The 19,415-nt window shown below is 29.5% G+C and overlaps 4 protein-coding genes across 10 annotated transcripts; 2 read left to right on the forward strand and 2 right to left on the reverse strand.

Annotated features, from left to right (window-relative positions):
• Positions 1-1,522: 1,522 nt before the first annotated feature.
• Positions 1,523-4,871, reverse strand: LOC124430639 (DNA replication licensing factor MCM4). The gene is made up of 6 exons (XM_046977515.1): positions 4,635-4,871; positions 4,134-4,453; positions 2,532-4,028; positions 2,059-2,459; positions 1,759-1,969; positions 1,523-1,678 (listed from the first exon to the last, which is right to left on the reverse strand). Exons 1-6 carry the CDS (start codon positions 4,699-4,701, stop codon positions 1,583-1,585), a joined length of 2,592 nt encoding a protein of 863 aa, XP_046833471.1. The 5' UTR covers positions 4,702-4,871; the 3' UTR covers positions 1,523-1,582.
• Positions 4,872-5,496: 625 nt separating this feature from the next.
• Positions 5,497-12,437, forward strand: LOC124430858 (retinoblastoma-like protein 2). 4 transcript variants are annotated; one of them, XM_046978003.1, is made up of 10 exons: positions 5,624-5,760; positions 6,065-6,143; positions 6,215-6,596; positions 6,670-6,966; positions 7,465-7,566; positions 7,893-7,990; positions 8,071-8,457; positions 8,535-8,971; positions 9,051-9,981; positions 10,140-12,437. In XM_046978003.1, exons 2-10 carry the CDS (start codon positions 6,099-6,101, stop codon positions 10,323-10,325), a joined length of 2,865 nt encoding a protein of 954 aa, XP_046833959.1. In that variant the 5' UTR covers positions 5,624-5,760; positions 6,065-6,098; the 3' UTR covers positions 10,326-12,437. The 4 variants fall into 4 exon arrangements, with proteins under 4 accessions (XP_046833956.1, XP_046833957.1, XP_046833958.1 ...); XM_046978000.1 differs by having other exon boundaries at positions 5,497-5,760; positions 6,065-6,596; XM_046978001.1 differs by having other exon boundaries at positions 5,497-5,760; positions 6,065-6,596; positions 7,468-7,566.
• Positions 12,438-12,666: 229 nt separating this feature from the next.
• LOC124430861 lies at positions 12,667-14,031 on the forward strand. The gene is made up of 3 exons (XM_046978011.1): positions 12,667-12,926; positions 13,018-13,597; positions 13,663-14,031. Exons 1-3 carry the CDS (start codon positions 12,787-12,789, stop codon positions 14,017-14,019), a joined length of 1,077 nt encoding a protein of 358 aa, XP_046833967.1. The 5' UTR covers positions 12,667-12,786; the 3' UTR covers positions 14,020-14,031.
• Positions 14,032-14,039: 8 nt separating this feature from the next.
• Positions 14,040-18,594, reverse strand: LOC124430860 ((Lyso)-N-acylphosphatidylethanolamine lipase). 4 transcript variants are annotated; one of them, XM_046978007.1, is made up of 7 exons: positions 18,404-18,538; positions 17,000-17,174; positions 16,244-16,320; positions 15,970-16,176; positions 15,489-15,818; positions 15,308-15,425; positions 14,040-15,223 (listed from the first exon to the last, which is right to left on the reverse strand). In XM_046978007.1, the coding sequence occupies exons 2-7, from the start codon at positions 17,101-17,103 to the stop codon at positions 14,797-14,799; spliced, it is 1,263 nt and encodes a 420-aa protein (XP_046833963.1). In that variant the 5' UTR covers positions 17,104-17,174; positions 18,404-18,538; the 3' UTR covers positions 14,040-14,796. The 4 variants fall into 4 exon arrangements, with proteins under 4 accessions (XP_046833963.1, XP_046833965.1, XP_046833962.1 ...); XM_046978009.1 differs by having other exon boundaries at positions 17,000-17,171; positions 18,404-18,514; XM_046978006.1 differs by lacking the exon at positions 17,000-17,174 and having other exon boundaries at positions 18,404-18,594.
• Positions 18,595-19,415: the final 821 nt, after the last annotated feature.

Raw genomic sequence — 19,415 nt, forward strand, 5'->3', positions numbered from 1 at the left:
TATTAAAATCTTCTCTTGTTATTTTCTATAAGGGAACGAGAATTATGTTTCGTTAGTTTTCTAAATAATACTTGAAACGGATTTACAGAATTTTGAAAAATCCCTGTTGCTAGGCCGTTTCACCGTATTATCGATGTACCTCATTGTTCCTATTGACATAGCACGAGTGCTGAAAAAAGGGAAGGGATTTTCGATAAACGTTGTAAATTCTGCAACGACCAGTTCTTTTTTCTTTCTTTTTCAATTTTGCACGTGTTGAATTTTTGAAAAAACACGAATACAAGACTTTTACATGAAACTACGAAATCTTTCATAATATTTGTATCCATTGATAATAATTTTTCTGTTAATCCGTAACAATAATAATAATAATGTGTATGGTAAATAAAATTTTGGCACGTTCAAAGTTTCTAATTCATTAATATTTTTATCAGGATTTTTAGAAAAATAAAAAACGCTTCTCGCGTACATACATTTTATTTTCTTCGTACATTGTACGGTCTCCAAAAATACGAACAATGATCCTTTACTGGAAATTGCCTGCGCCACGGGGTGCTTTACCTATTTTTCCTTTGTTCCTAGATTTTCGAGATATTATTGTACACCTGGCATACCCTCAGTGTACAAACTTTCTTTTTTTACTTCGTTGAATATACGCATAAATGTTATTTCGTAACTACATACTTTTTCTAACGTATTGACTTGTCAACCAACGACTTGTTAATATAATACGTGCACTTAAAAGAATATATGATTTTTTTCAGACTCCTCATTTATAAATAAAATAACAAAAACGTAGTTTTTAAATTTCATTTTCTGCTATCTTAAATAGCAGAAAAATTTCTAAATTACACACAAAGGCGTGTATTCTATGAGTGAAAAGTCCACGGAGAAATGTACGGGTTGTCCTTGAAAAAGAAAATGATTAGTTTTAAGAAAAATTTTACCTGACAAGTTGATTTACAATCTTTCAAAAACCTTTCAAGAGGATTAAAATTTCTCTAACTGACAAACGTTTCCCTTAAACTTTCACAAATTTAAATGTACCTTTAACGTGACAAGTAAAACACCAAAAAGACTATTCTGAAATAATTTTGTAAAATTTAATACAAAGTTCGTTCAAATTGTTGCTAACTTTCGAATTACAATTGTTAAATAAAACGATTAAATTTTTTAATAATCATTAAATGATATTAATATTTAATAAATATTCTTCTATATTGTTAGTTTCACGGGGGGAAAAAAAAAAACTATACCTAGAATGATAATTTTTCCCATAATGTTTTCAGGTACTGTACAAGTTTCAGATAAATGTAAATCCGTACAATATCCAAAAATTTTTCAAAACTGCATATCTGAATAGAAAAGTAAAGCTTTAATTTAAAATGTTCTGCTTCTTTCCATTCTTACTTGTAACGTTTATTTTAGATTTATAATCTAAAGCCTAAGGTCTAAAATAAACGAGAGTTTAACTGCATGTTAGAAAAAAGAAAAAGAAAATGAAAAAGAAAAGGCGAAAAAAATTAGAAAAAAAAGTTTATTAGAAGAATATATCATATTATAAAGGAATCTTAGAAAAATGTTAACATATACGAATTGCATTTTTGCCAACAACAATTAAAACCCCGTCATCCTGTAAATCTTTCAAAGCATCTTCAAACATCTCACGTGTCACCAACTAAAAATTGATAAGTAACACATATGTCATATAAAATGTCGTATAAATATGATAAAAAGAAATCTATAAAATATACTTACCACGTCTGATGCCCCTCTCAGTTCAGTAAAAATTTTCTGATAATTAAGCATAGATGTTTTACTTTTCGATTGAATTAATTTTTTCAAAGCCTCGATTAATTCGAATTTTCGTTTTCTGGCTGCTGAAGAAATTCCAGTAGTTAATATACCGATGTCAATTTTACCGCTTAAAGGATCGATAGCTGATTGTTTTAAAGCTTCCCGATGTAATCTATTTTAAATATAAATGTTTATTTAATAATCATTATTAGTATAATCCATATTTCGAACATAATGAATTTATTAATCCTTAATTCTAACCTCCAGGCTTCTTCTACATCTTCTATTTCTACAACATTGCTAAATCGCATTTTCGCATGAGCTTCGGATAATCGTATTAAAGATTCTAATTGTCTCGGATACGCAGTAATTTGTCCACGACCACTACCTACTCTCCTCATATCAACATAAGCTTGAATCAATCTCTGTTGGCTCTCCTCGTTGAGAGTTGGATGAATGTGTTCCTTAGCAAATGCTATGTAATCACGAAGTATGCTCATATCTATGATTTCATCTTCATCCTCTAATTCTGTTTTATAATAAAGAGATACCAAATGGCGTGCCAATTTCCTATCGAAAATTTCACTTTGAGGATCTAACATAAGAAAGATCAAATCGAAACGAGACATTAACGTATGAGGTAACATCACATTCTCTATGACCTGAAAGTAAAAACTCCATTAATTATTATACTATACGGTAACTATAATATATAGATATATAAATATATTCACAGTTTTATTTTTATTCCATTGTGATCCACAGGGATTTGCAGCAGCTAAAATACTTGTTCTTGCATTTAATTGACAAATAATGCCTGCTTTGGCAATGCTTAAGGTTTGCTGTTCCATAACTTCGTGCAAAATAGAACGAGTACTATCGTTCATTTTATCAAATTCATCTATGCAACATATCCCATTATCTGCCAATACCAGAGCTCCAGTTTGTAATACTAACTGTCTAGTTTCTGGATCTTTAGTTACATAAGCTGTTAAACCAACGGCACTAGAACCTTTACCGCTGCTGTATTGTGAACGTGGGACCAAGTTGAAAACAAATTGTAATAACTGTGATTTGCTGGTACCAGGATCACCGCAGAGTAATATATTTATTTCCGAACGAAAATGTTTCCTTCTGATGATACCTTCACCTTTCTTCGTGCCCCCAAAAAGTTGAAGTAATATACCTTTCTTCACATCTTCATTTTCATAAATACTTGGCGCTATATGCCTGGCTAATCTCTCATAAACATCTTCCTTCTGCGACAATAATTCTAAAAGTTCTACTCTCTCAGGCGGAAATGCGTGATCTTTACCTTCTTGCTGATCGTACAATCTTTTTGAATCATGTTTCCTAAAATGAACAACATCAATGTGTGTCTTATAAACGGCACGGACATTAGACTGTCTTGGATTAACGCGTAATGGCTGTGCACGATATATTCCTGTAACATATACTCTATCGCCAGGAGAAACGGCATCAACTAAATCATTATGTGCAAAAATGATAACAGTATGAGGAGTATGTCCAGCAGGCATATCATCAGGCGATTCTTGTAACTTAATCATTTGCTTGTCAGAGAAGTGGCTGCGATTGTGTATCAATGTAAAACAATAATTATTGTTACATTTTGTACAAGCTGTAGGCTCGACTATACGACCTCTGTCCATTTCTACTAAAGTTGAGAATCCACATATGATACATTCAAAGAATGCTTCTCTCATCTCTGGCATGATATTAGATGTTCTAATTACCATACCGGAAACAGTAATTAATTGATCTATATCTTCTGGATTGAGCAAGCGCATACTTTTAGTTCTACTAACGTTAAACGGCCGTACTTGTATCTGATGTTCTAAAACCGCTGCTGGATATCTCTCGAAGAACATTTCATTGGCTGCCATATCCATAGTAGGTATGACTTCTTGTGGATAGCATATTAATTGCCGATATAATTGTTCATCAAAAATCTCCAGGTGCGCACAATTTATATTCAAATATGGTTCCTCTAACGTATGAATTTCTTCGAGCTTTTGTAAATATAATGGCTCTGTTAAGTTCATGTTTTCTGGTAACTCATCATTTTCAGCCTCTGGATCGATAAAGCGAAGCACGAAACGTTTGAATTGCTCTTTACAACGATTTACCACCACATTTGTACCCCATATTACTAATTGTGGACCTGCATTTTCACTTTCTGATGTACCTGGAATATTTGGTTCCTCAGGTATCTAAATAAAAAACATATTGTTTCAAAAAAACAAAAAAAAAAAAAAGATATTGTTTCATTGTTAATATTTAAATAATAATTGCAAAGTAAATATTTATTAATTTACCGGTTCAGATAAATTAACTTGGCGCATATGCTTGTCTGTTCTGATATCTGTTCTTTGCCGAATAGGCGTTCCTCTTACGCTACTTCGTGGAGTACGAATAGATCCTAAAGAACTAGGTGTACCATAATTCAATGGAGATGATAAATCTATTTCACTCATCCCTGGAGCAAGTGGACTCGTTTGTTGTGCTGCATTTGGAGAAGATGCAGGTATTTGAGAGCCACCTTCTGATGATCCAGCGATCGTCTCTTGAATACGACGACTTCCCCATCGTAGTGGAGTTTCTACTGTATTGTTGCTAGGTCTTTTTTGTGGAGTTCCTGTTTAATGGAATTTTTATTATGAATTGTTTTCTTTCGAAAGAGAGGATATACAGTAAAATAGAAAATCTAACTAAAATTCAAATTAATATTTTAAACCTTTTCAGAAACAACAAATGTGCGATTAAAAAAATATATTTTATAAAATAATAATATATAATAATTGTATTCGTTACAAAACCTCTAACAGAACCGCTATCATTGCTTGCTGATCGGTTGGAACGAGGTGGGCCTAAAGGGCTTGACATTATGTAATTCCTGTCTTCGAATTATAAGTAGCTATTAAACAACGAAGAAATCTTTAATTAGAGTAATATTAAAATATAAATACTTGAAATAGGTTATAAACACTAGATTCAATCTACGTATATAGCTCAATCTTTTCCCGGCAAAAATTTCCGTCCGTTAGAGCCAGAAAACAGTAGGTTATTGCAAAATAACCTATCATATAAAACAGGCACGCTGATTGGTCGAACAGGAAGACTGATAAAGTAAAATTATTTTAAAGTTTTACCGCGTTATAGCACAGAGATATCTATCAGACATTTTGATTAGCTCTCTTAGCATTTGCAATTAATCCAAATGATAGTTAATAAAAAAATTCGTAAAATACTAATGATGATTCTAATAAAGTTAATTTTACAATAAATATTATTCTTCTGTTTTATATATTGAACTATATTTGTTCTCAAGATAGAAGAAGTACATATGAGGAAGCGCATGCGTTAATAATATTACACACATAAATATATTAATCTTCTAATTCGTTGTTTCCATCTTACAACTTACGCATACACGCAAACGAAGAGATAAATGTGTTCTGTTTGTGAACTTAAGGAAAATCTTTCTTTCTCATTCGATCAATAATCGATGTTATGGAAGGAAAAAGAAAGTGAAAATGGATTAATATTAGATTCTAGTTATTTTTTGTATCTTGAGATTATTTAGTATAAGCTACGTAAGTGTATAGACCCATCCTTGAGAATTTTTTTCTCCTAATTGCCTCTCTACGTTTCCCGCCAACATGGCAAATATGGCGGCGCTCGTGTAGTTTCCCGCCAAGGAACAGCTTTAGTAGAGCCATTCTCGTATGGCGCAGATAACCGATACTTGTGTTTAATTTGTCCATATTATTTTAAAGTAATTGTTCATAATATTCTCCGTGCAAAATGGGAGAGTCGGAAGATATGGAGGATTCAACTTATAGTAGACATCAAGATTTATGTCAGAAATTAAATATGGATGCAACTGCTGCTTCGGAAGCTTGGAGATCTTACGAAACTATTCGACAAAATTATACGTTAGAGGTGATTTTAACATTGATCTAATTAAAGAAGAGATTTATTCTTAATAAAAACTAAACAAAATATATTTCTTCTATCTTCCAAGCATATGACCAAATAAATCTTCTTTTATTTAAATTTCAAATTGTTTCAAAGCTGATAATAATCTGTTTCTCATCATATATGTTATTTTATTTCTATTAAATATTTTTACACGAATATCAAGAATTTACACAACAAAATCAATATTATTTAAGCTATCTATGTCATGTAAGTAAATTTAAAATAAATGGTAACTATATATATTTAATAATTGTCACATTTTCAGGGTGATCAGCTTCATTGGATAGGATGTGCTTTATATGTGGCATGCAGAAAATCTTCTACACCTATGGTTGGAAGAACAGGTAGTAGCGTAGAAGGAAATTGTGTATCTTTAACTCGGCTTCTACAATTATGCAATCTACCATTAATACAGTTCTTTACAAAAAGCAAATCTTGGGCAGACATGGCTAACATGCCTCAAGATTTCCGAGAAAAAATTGAGAAACTTGAGGGGAACTTTTCAGTTTCTATGGTGATTTTTAAAAAGTATCAACCAATTTTTACGGATATATTTAAAGACCCATCTGATGACATTTCAAGACCATCCAGATCAAGAAGAAATAAAACATATCCTTGTACACCATCTAGAGTTTTTGAATTTTGTTGGACATTATTTATTTGTATAAAAGGAGCATTCCCCGATATTTCTGATGATTTAGTTAATTCCTATCATTTACTTTTGGCTTGTTGCGATCTTATATATGCCAATGCTTTAATGGCAAATAGAAAAGATCTTTTAAATCCTAATTTTCCTGGTAAGATAAAGTCTTATTTTTAATATTTCAAAGTAAAGTCGATGAATATCTTAATACATGCATCTTGTTACAGGTTTGCCATCAAATTTCAATGATGAAAATTATGTGCCACCGCAAAATCCAAATTGCATTATTAACTTGTTATGTGAGCGTCATGAAGCTGTTTCTGTTGAAGCTAAATGTATCAAAGAATATCACTTGAAGAATCATGTTAATAAATTATTTAATGAGAGAATTCTTCGTGGAGATCAATCAAATTTTTCTGGCATTTTAGAAGCTTTGAATTTTGATGGCAATAGTAAAGCTGTCAATAAAGCATATGAGCAACATGTGTTGAGTGTTGGAGACTTTGATGAAAGAATATTTCTAGGTAAAATTTCTTCAATTTTATTGAATGCTTATTAAATATTTCATTTTAACACATATATTTATATATGGCATAAATAATGAAGCTTTTGCATGTACTTACTGTTCTCTTTTGTTGTTATTAGTTTTTGTTTTTTTTTTTTTCTTTTTCTTTTCTTTTCTTTCTTTCTTTTTTTTTTTTTCCTTTTTTCTTTTCAATTACAATGCTTTTGCAGCTCATACTGTAGTATTTAAAGCATGCTGACACGTTTCACATTTTCTATTTAAACTTATAGTAGATGTTATTTTGTTAAACAACGCGCATACACATCTATATTACTTAATTCATCTTTTTTTGTTTCATTGAATATCATTTAAAATCTATACATTTCTTTGTTTTTTACTATTACATTCAATCCAAAGAGATTGTCATTAGCTCTCTGTTTTTATCTTATCTTTCAATAATTTTCATTTCTTGCTGTTAACCAATTTGTGTCTGCTTTGCCTTGGCTGTGGTTTGCAGCAGAGTGGAGGCGAGTGAGGCTAGGCGGAATATCAAGCTTGGAAATAGTTGGAGGAGATATTATTTGTCGTACTAAATTTGCAAAACCTATGCCTGTAAAAGGTAGGTTTATAACTTTTTTTTTATTATTTCTGACGTTCAATTGGAAACAAATTATGGTATGTTACTAATACTATATTTTTGATTACATATACATGCATATATATATATATATATATATATATATATGTATATAGAGAATATATAGGGTAGTTAATCGCATAGTTGTAGACTTACCTTTTTAAATTAGACACTTTATTATAATCGCTTTATCATTGTTTTCTTAAATTATGAAAATGGCCAAGCAAATTAATTTACACATACCATTACCTATATTTTATAAATATGTTAAGATACAGAAATATTTAAACAAAGGAATCTATTTACAGGTCAAGATGCTGGTGATAATATTGGTTCACCTGCACAGAGTAGTAGTAATAGCGATGTTCATGATCAATTTCAATCAAAACGAGATCATTATGCAGGGGTAAGTTAATGGTAATTTCATTAAAATTATATTTAAGTATTATACGCTATAATTGTATGAATATATTTTTATCCTTACAGCAAATACAACATCTAGCTCCTCCAACTCCATTAACAGGTCGCAAATATCTGAAACCAAAGGATGTATCAAATGTAACTCCAGTCTTTACTGCTACTCAAAGTGTAATCCGTCTTCAGGCCATGTTAGCTGGTCAATCTTCACCAAGCACGAATTTATTACAAATATTCAATAATTGCACCCAAGATGTCAGAACATTTGTAACAACGAAAGTAAAAGAGATAGGTGAATTATTTTGTGCCAATTACACCAAAAGTTCAGATACTAGTGAAAGTTCGACTCTAGATTTTGGAAGGAAACGTCTTTATTTAGGACAAACTCTCTTCTATAAATTTTTAGAGATGATTCTTAATGATGAAAAACGTAAAAAGCCTAATTATGATATTACGGTAAGTCTAAAATATATTCCTAGAGAGATATAAACCATGATTGTATGTATGAAAAATATTTTACATATTTATTTCAGAATTTACTTATGAACGAAAGATTTATACGATGTTTATTTGCTTGCTGCTTAGAAATAGTTATTTACTCATACAAAAGTAACGATAAGGTCTTTCCATGGATATTGAAGGCCTTGGACTTAGAAGCTTATTATTTCTATAAAGTTATAGAAATCATAGTACGAGCAGAAGAACAATTACCACGCGATGTTGTAAAGCATTTAAGTCAAATAGAAGAAAGAATATTAGAAGCCCTAGCTTGGCAAAAAAATAGTCCGTTATGGCAGGCCATTGAATCTACCATTGGTGAAGTACCTAGTTGTGAAGATGTTTCTCTACCTGGTACGTTAGAAACAGTTGATCCAAATACTGCGGGGCAACCAGTGCTAAGAAGAATTGCTTTGGATCGTGGACACCACCATGATATACAACAAAGTCCAATTTCTTCCGCATCTGAGAGGTTTTTAATTATATTCTTGTTGTTATTGCCCACTTGATATGCCAAATACTTGTATTTCAAATAATTCTAAATATTTCAGATTTCAATCGCCAATAACGGCATCTGGCATAGCTAAAAAACGTTTATTTCCTGATACCAGAACTAGTGGGCAAAGTGTTTTACGTGTTTCTTCTAAAGTCGTATTTGATGGTAATTCTCGAATACTTCTAGCATTACCCGATCAACTTACGGTACCAAGGACATCTACTTCACAGACAACAACTAATTTATCACAAATCACACCAGCTACTAGGGAAATTGGAAAACCAAAAAAAACCGGCTCCGTTGCGTTATTCTTTAGAAAATTCTATAATCTCGCATGTGTACGTATGCAGGATCTCTGTAATTCCTTAGATATTACAGATGTAGACTTACAGAAAAAAATATGGACAATCTTTGAATATTCGATAAAGGAGCGCACAGAGTTAATGAGAGATCGACACCTCGATCAAATTCTTATGTGTGCAGTTTATGTGATATGTAAATTAGTTAAAATGGAGAAAAATTCTTTCACCGAAATTATGCGATGTTATCGTTTACAACCGCAAGCAGAGTCTCACATATATAGGTCAGTACTTATTTGTAAGGGACCCCAAGAAATAAGATCAAATATTGAAGCATCAGGAAGTAATGAAGTTCCAACCGATGAGGAAGCTAATGTGGCACCTCCGACGCCAACAAATATGGCAGGAACATCGCAAGATTTTGGAACAGAAAGACGTGGAGATCTAATTAAATTCTATAATACAGTATATGTGCCGCAAGTTAAGGAAGTTGCAAATAAATTAGGATTGGCACGTGGAAGTACTCAAACTCTTACTCTAAGCCCATTACCTAAAAGTAAAGTTCGTGCTAATTCTCCAGTAAGACGTGTTACAGACAGTATTTCGACACGTACGCTTGATCCAAAAGCAATCAGTGCATCACCCGCGCCACAATTAAGCTATTGTTTTAGTCGCAGTCCGGCTAAGGTATGTTTTTAATATACCATCATAAGTATAATCTTCATAAGTATGAAATAATTTATAATGTCTTGTATTTCTTTTTTTTTTTTTTCTTTCTTTCTTTCTTTCCTCCTTTTTCTTTTTTTTTTTTCTCTTTTTTTTTCTTCCCCCATTTTTTCTTTTAGGACTTAGAAGCTATTAATAAAATGATGATTTCTGTGAGTGCAAAAAAAAGCGTCGGGAAACGACTTTTATCAGACGATACTACTGATGTAGAAATGGTAGAGGGACCCTCTCCGATAAAAAAGTCGACGACTGTTGTCAGAAAACTAGAAAACATTATGGACGAGCGTCGTACAAAAAACCAATAATTCGTTTAGTTCGAAATAATCTTTACGATTTAAGTGAGAGTATACAAAGTGAAAATTCGAAGAGAAGTTTTTTTGTAAAATTTTATTTTTATAGATTAAGTTAAAATATCGGAGATATTACGATTAACAGATCTATTGTCTTTTCTTTTTCTTTCTTTCTTTTCTTTTCTTTTTTTTTTTTTTTTTTTTTTTTTGGATCTGATATTGTGACTTCTGTTAATCAATCTTGAAAAATCTATGAACAAAGAAAAAAAGAATGAACGTCAGATATATGCATCAGCAACGTAACACATATGTCATATATTGGTTTTAAGAGAGATAAGTGTCATTTGTCACTGTCAAATTAAAGCTATTAAAGAAGGTGCAATAGTAGTTACTGCTATACCAATACAGAGAAGATCGAAATGCAATATCTGTTTTTGGCTATGTAGCATGAAATAAATTCTAATTATTCTTTTGTCAGATAGTATCATCAGGAATAAAAACAAAAGTTTTTCAATCTAACGTATGGAATCGTTTTTTTTTTTTTTTTTTTTTCTCTCTTCAACTTTAACAAACTTTTCAATTTTGCATGTTACGCAAAGTACAGTTCGTACATTCATCATATATAAAATTCTTTTATATAGAACTATTGCTATTAATTTTGAATGTGCATAGTTCATTAAACGATTGTGTTAATTACACAATTATGATTTTTAAGATGTTTTCTATTTCACAAAATATTGTAATTGCGCCCTTAGCATTTTATAATAATTTTAGGAAAATATCATCTTCATCTCTGTATTGATATCAAAAAAGATGCATGCTATCATTCATAGTAATAGAAAAACTAATAACTCTTGCTTGTTAAAAATCAAGTAAGAATGAAAATATTTTTCTACAGAAATTACGATATATTATTATTCGACAAATTATGTTGTTATGTGACTTCTCATCGATATCAAAAATTAGTATAAATAGGGCTTTGTCATTTACATCTCATAATAGTCATTACTTGTTATTGTCAATATTATTGACTAATTATACTTTGACTGAACAATTTGTTATCTTTACTTAGATAAACGTCGTACATCTAAATTTATATAACTGTTACTTGCTTTAGCTATGTAAAATTGTAATATTAATTTTACCAAAATATTTGAGCATATCAAGAGTAAGACAAATCAAGTTATATATATATATATATATATGTACAATACACGTGTATGTATGTGTGTATCTGCTACGTACGTATGACATCTGTATCTTTGCTGCTCTGGTATGTATGTGTGTATGTGTGTGTGTGTGTGTGTGTGTGTGTGTGTGTGTGTGTGTGTGTGTGTGTGTGTGTGTGTGTGTGTGTTGATATATATATATATATATATAATTTGACTAATTACATTTATTTTCTTTTAGGCGTAAGTATCAATTTAAATTGATTATTTCAGAATTAAAGAATTATAATTTCTACTACCAATGTACTTTCAGTTTGGAGTGTCGTAAGTTAGATAATTATTATGTGTACTATGAAATTTAGTCTATTTTGTCGATTAAACTCCAAGCGGTTTTTCATTATTTTTTTTTTTTTTTTTATTTTTTTTAATTTTATTTAGTTCTAAGCAATTTCAAATTTGACAACTTGATCTCATGAGCCTGTCATTTAATATTAAATATAAGGTATATAGAACGCAAGTTGTAAGATACAAAAGATCAACTAAAATTGTAAAAAATCATTTCTTCACCTACGAAAAAAATTTGTAATTTAAGTTAGAAATGAAATACCTTCATTTGAGAATAATGTTTAATTTTTAGTAAAACAAATTTTTAATATGCGCAATGACTATTCAATGTATGTAATCTTAGGAGAGTGAAAGTACTATCTGGAAACAAATATTAACGTGCGAGTTACTTTCTGTCATTTCTGGTATAGTTTCTATTTACAAGCTTTGAGAATGAAAAAAAAAGTAATATAATATATTTGATTTATAAATATAATGCACGCTACCTGCGATTTTGTTACAGCGATTATGACAGTTCCTCTAACCATTTTTTAAGTTCTGTAAAAATTCAACATTCTATTAATCACAACTTTTAATATATATGTACATATATAATATTCTATCAAGTAAATTAGTTGAAAAAGATCGAAGCTCTGTTTCAGTTTTATATATATATATATATGTATATAAAAAATTTTTTGTTTATCCTTCGCCATTTAAATCATATCTCGTTCCTAAATACATCGATTTATATCGATATATCGATCCTAACAGATCGATTTCAATCTTGAATATCCTCTGACGACAAAACAGACGAACTACTTTTAAAAATGCTCCTCTGATAATAGTCTTCACGCGCATGTATACGCGTATATATATATATATATATATATATATATATATAAAAAGCTTCTCTACATAGTTCAAAATAGTTGAAATATTTATCGTTCTTTAATCGTATGTAGAATATAATTTAGTAAAAAATGTCAAGAAACATACGAATTAGTATAACTCCTCATACAGTGTGTAGATCCATTTGTTCTAGTGATACAATTTACAAAAGTTATGTAGCAAGAGAAAGTAAATTAATATCAAAGTTACTCAATAGAAGTGAACCTAAAAGGTAGAAATTAAGTGTACATGTCGGTGGAACTATTTACATAAGTAAAAATATTTATTAATTAATTTCTAAGAATCTTCGTTTGATCTCGCAGAAAGTGGTATAATAATAATACACCTGCTTCTTTGAATCCTTACACAAGCTCTCAGAAGAAACAACAATCCTCGATATACGTAAAGAGAAGGATAGACGTACTTAACAAATTGTTTATGAAACATATAACTGAGTTAATGTCAACTAGTGAACTTGCATCTGAATTGTACGACCGTGGTGTTGAAGTAACATATGTGAGTATGACTTCAGATTATAAAATTCTTAACGTGTTTTGGACATTTGAGAAGGAGGATGATAAGAATTGGCCAAGAACAATCGAAGAAGTATTGGATAAATATTCATTTATTTTACGTCATGAACTATCACAACTCCGTGTGATCAATTATGTACCCATTATAAAATTCGTTAAAGATATAATGGTTTCTAGAATAAGAAACGTTGAAAAAAGATTTGCAATGTTTGATTTTGATAAAGATCATATAGAAACTGATGATACAATTATACAATCAGACATTACTAATGATAATAAAACTGATAATTGTACTGATAAAATTCAAATTATATTACCACAAATGAAGCATGATGTTCTAGGATTGGATCACCATGGAATCATGTTAAAGGTATGATCAATTAGATATGATCAAATAGACAATTAAATTCATATTATTGATTTATTCATTTGTAGATTAAAAACTCTATTTATAAATTAAAAAATCAGACAAGTAAAGAAAAGATATTAAATAGAGAATCAGAACAAATGATGGATCCTTTGTCTACTTCTCTTGATAACAAAGATACTCTTAGTTACAAAAATCAACAAGAATTATTTATTGAATTCTTGAAGAAGAGAAAAATAGAGGAGAGACGAAAATATAGCTTTAAAAACCCTAAAAAAGTGGTAAAAAATCCATTTTTAACACATGATGATGATCATGATGATGATGATGATGATGATAAAAATACAGAAACATACTTTGACGACAACTTTGAAAGTACCTACAATAAATTTGATGAATATGATTTTGAAAAAGAAAAATTTTAATAGAATAATCAATCAATGAATTAATTGATACATTCTTTTATTATTTTATATAAATATAATACTTAAGTGGAACATTTTAATTATTTATACATAATAATTTAATTACATTATATAAATCTGTTAATCAACTATTATACAATCAAAGAATACGAAAATCTTATTATCTAATAATCTTAGAATATTTTTATTGATTTAATTGTACTTTGATTAATATTGTTAAAATTATGTTCCACATAGCATATAATGTAGTTGTACATGTACAAAGTATTATTCCTTTGGTAATTCTTTTCTGTTGGAAAATTTCAATTGTTAAAAATTGCTATACAGTAGATAAAACAAAAAATATTTAATGCAATAAATGTTATCGATATATTACACATGGATAGAAAGAAACTATCTTGTTCGGAGAACTTTTAATTTCTCCTGAATGTATAATTTTTGACGAGAGCAAAATCAATTAAATTACAATTCCTTTTTTTATCATATTGTCAAAATAGAAAAATAAACATCAAAATACGTATAGATTAACAGTGCTTTAATACAGAAATATAATTAGAGGAATTTTTGAAAAATGGTATTATATATATATATATATATATATATATATATATATAACTGTTTAATAACATTCAAATGCTAAATATACTATATATCTGTGCATATTGTTTCTTTTTTTTTTTTAAATATTACATGTTAATACATGCAGTTCATGTACAATTCATATATGCATGTGTACATAATTATAAAATTCTATTTTATAAAATAATAAAATATACATTAACTAGACCTTGGACGTTGTGCATCTAATTCTTGTTCTTCATCTATTCTTTGAGGTTCAGACGTATTACTTTCAATTTTCGATAAATCATTATTTTCTATTGCATATTTTAAACTTGCATGTATATGCGAATTTAATAAGGACTGAGTTGAATCGCTTAAAGTACATGCTTCCAATACGTATTTATTAAAAATGTCACTCTTATCGGCATAAACATGATGTCCTGCTCCTGTTATAACTTGTACATTAACGTACGATGACAAACGAGATTGTTTGATAGCCTCACCAGCCGAATTATCTACCCAAGAACGGCTACCGTATAATAATGTTATCGGAATTTCTGGATTTAATTTATCCATTCGTTTCACAATAGGATTCTTTGCCCAACCAAAACCTTGCATCATGGCATGAAAAGCACTTTCGCCACTAGAGAGTTTGAAAAATGATAATTATTTAATAATTATTACAATAGTAAATATGGATTTTTATAAAAAAAAAAAAACAACTTACGATGGAGTTTGGGCATTGCATTGATGTATATATTGTGAAATTACTCCTGTATCATCTTTCAAAAATGAAGAGAATTTCTTAACTATGTCTGGCCTAGTTTTTTCAATAAGCCATTGTCCTGAAGTGCAATAAGTGATTATTAGGTTAAAATTTGTATATTTTATAAGTAAATGATACTAACCAAATGGACCTGCGACTCTTACTGCCCAAAGAGGATTTAAGGGCTGTACTACAAAAGCTATGGCTTTAACCCAAAGAGGAACATTTGCTTTTATTGCTACTTCCGAAGGTCTCTCTGGGAATCCCCAAGGATCCGCAAGAATCAAGTGTTTTACTCTTTCTGGATGTTGCATAGTATAGGATGCAGCTAGGAAACCACCCATTGAATGTCCTAACAATACAAATTTTTCTAATTGCATTTCTCTCCTCCATTCTTCAATAGAACGAACTAACTGTTCCTCTGCTTCTTTTGCTTCTGAACTAAAAACTGGCCTACTACTCCTACCAAAACCTATGGAAATTATTATACTTGCTTTATTTATATTACAACATTATTTGATTATCATAAAATTAAGATAAAAATGAATGATGTTCAAATTCTATGCGTTAATTTTAAATGATTTAGCATATGTAATATACATTATTATAATATCTATAATTACCTAAAAGATCTATAGCATATACTGGTCTTTGCGATGCAAGTGCATCAAAATTTAAGCACCAAAGAGCTACACCTGCACCCAAACCATGTAAGAGAACAATAGGGGTTTTGGCCGATTCTTCGTTCAAAGATATAGTCCATATTTTATCGGCTGTACCAACTACGGGACCAATATCTACATACCATCCTCGGTATGCTGTTTTTAAACCTATTAAACATAAAATACTTCTTCGAATAAATTATTTTATTCTAATTGTAAATTTTATCGTTCTTACAAGAAAGTATCTTTTTCTCTGCAGCACGTAACATGGTTGAGGATGATCCTGACCAGCTAAACCATCCCCAAAACCAACTAATAAAGAAAACAAAATTAAATTATATAATTTGTTGGCAAAAGAACTTTTTGGGCATATGTATATGAGAGGAAGTGGCATATCTATGTATAAATTTAAATTTCGATATTTAACTTATAACCCAATAACAAATATTTAAAAAATTTTTAAGTTAAATATATTACAAAGATCTAACCTAAAAACATATCAATTGTTACTAATGTCTTTCTTATTGAACGTCGATTATATACACTTCAACAATATTAATAAAAAGTCGACAGAACACGTGCGTGTAAAAAGTTCTCACCTTTATCTTCATATTTTGAAAATATAACGTAAGTAAGAATTATTGATATAATTCTTACTTTATAATCTTATAATATACGTAAATTATTTGATATTAAGATTATCTCTAATCGTCGATCATATTTTAATCGTATTTTATTAATGGGGAAATCGATATTTTGCCATACTTATTCTGAAATTTTTGATATCTAATAGGTAGATTGAAAATTATAATTAAATGATGCGAGGTGTACTGATTGATGATGTAATATAAAATTTATTGCGTGATTTTGTGCAAACGTGTGTCGTATATATCAACATAGTATACAACTAAACGTGATAAGGTCGTATACAAAGAAACATTCAGATTTTGACAGATCATAGAAAACAAAACAGCATGATTGTTTCGCTCACCTTTTAGACTTGACAACTTCATGATCAGCCATAAGGTTATTAGTTGTATAATAATCGTTTGTCTCTATTCCTATAGATGATACTTTATCAATAAAAGCGTGCATAAACCTAACGCGTGTATATTTGACTCTATTATCTAGTAGCTGAACACACTATACAAATCGTACGTCGTCTGCTGAAAAACAAATAAGTGGGAGAATCAGCTGATCGCTCATTGGTAGGATCAGAAAGACATATATATCATTACACGAAAAAAATTCGCCTTTACTCTTTAGAAAATAAACTGAAAATATTTTTATCTTTGTAACAGTCATTTTCTTTATACGAAATGGATAATGCTTTTTCACGGAAGAGAACATAACCTTGATATTTTGTAAGGATAGGAAAAACTTTGCTTAGGTTTTAAATTTTTGTCAAATAACTAATGTTATTTGACAAAATGTTATTAACAATGTACATATATATATATATATATATACATATACATATGTAAGTAATTATTTTTTGAAAAGAAATATAAATGTGATTTTAACACGTAATAAATTTACGCGATAATTGCAACGCCATTGCGAATGGTTACCTTCACCGTGACACACATTCACATTTTCAATGTTATTACTAGGTAATACCGCCAATTCACCAATTGTTATTTTTTTATATTTTTTTTTTTTTTTTTTTACTAAATGATCTGCATTTACACGTACACAAAAGCATTGAACGAACTCGATCGAAAAACTTACTCGATTTTACAAATGACCGTATACGAACAAAAGTTAATTTCGAGGAAATTCTTATCAATTGATCTTAGAATGATAATATTGTCCGATTGTAATTATTATATTTGTGTGAAAATGATATCCGCATGTACAAGTTAAATTATGACACAACCTTTGCTTTTAATCATTGATAAGAAAGTCTAAGCTCAAAGGTCATATCTTCGTACAATCGACTCTTGAAATAAAATAAGAGGAATTTGATATCATCGTGTACGTTTTATCGGTATCATATTGAAAATCGTTTCTTGGTATTATTCAAAAAAATCTAGATTCGTAAGCGCGCCTTCAATATTTACCGTACATCATCGAACATGCCCGAAATCTACCGAGTACAACTTTGAAGAAATTTCATGATTTACATATATTTATAATACATCTCATAATAATAATTATTGTAATTATTGTTATTATTATGCATAAATTTTTTGTATATCCATCGAGATCTCTATTTAGTTTTACCTATTCCATTAGTCCTTCAATGCATATTATATTATCTTGATATTATTCCCAAAATAGATATACTTTTTGAAATAAAATTTTTTATTATAAATTATGTTTTTTTATGTTACTTTTTTTATATTGTTGATATATAAATGTATATGTATATAAAAGAAAAGGAAGAGCTTACCCACACTCTGATCCCACTAATTTGAGCTCTGGCAGTATACTTTTTGCTCTTGCACGACGCGAGCTATTCGTTTCAATCACCACATCCTCATTGTAGACATGCACGATTCTCATTATTTCGCTCAATCGTTTTGCGGTTTCAAAAATGTTCATACATTTATCGGTATTACAAAGTCTAACAGGTATCGTACGTGATACGAAATATATATATGTATATAAATATATATTTATATATATATTGGTTATTTGGATACATATATATATATATATATGTATCCGAATTTTATCGTTTTGTCTAAAGAAAGTAATATTACAAATACACTTATATTTCGTAATAAAATTCGAAAACAAAGAATTGCTAGCTTTGTTCAGTTATGGCGTTTATGTTTGTAACATATACGATATATAACCTATAAAAAAGAAAAATAACGTTTAGAATTATGACGCATTCCTAACATAAGAATAAATTTATCTACTGACATTATCTGTTCTTTGTTAGGACGTACAAAAGTTAGCTCGACTAAAAATTGAATATTTCTTTTTCTATAAATGCAATTTTGGTAACGAATATTTAATTCAACAAAAATTACATATACATGTATGTATATATATATATATATACTTCATGAATTATAAAGTATTAATATTGAGTTTTCATACGCATGCTCAGTAAGGAGAATGTTCTATCGACAAAACAACGATCGAAGTAAACTTGACATGGTCATATGATTCTTGTCTAGCCAATTGATTTATCATCTGAATGAACATTTAAAAAATTTACATCGACAATTGTGTCACGTATTTGACAAATAGTTGTAATCGAGGAGGTTTTCATTAAATGTTTAATATCAATGAATAAACATTTATAAGAAAAGCGACAATATTAATTAAAATTGTCTAGAAAATCATATACAGAAAAAGATTTTAATATGAACAACGACTGAAAAATAAGATGCATAGCATTGACAAAGGGTAATTATTATCAATCGACTGTGAACTACTTTTCCGTGGTT

The sequence above is a fragment of the Vespa crabro genome, chromosome 19, assembly GCF_910589235.1.
Source record: "Vespa crabro chromosome 19, iyVesCrab1.2, whole genome shotgun sequence".
NCBI lineage: Eukaryota > Metazoa > Arthropoda > Insecta > Hymenoptera > Vespidae > Vespa > Vespa crabro.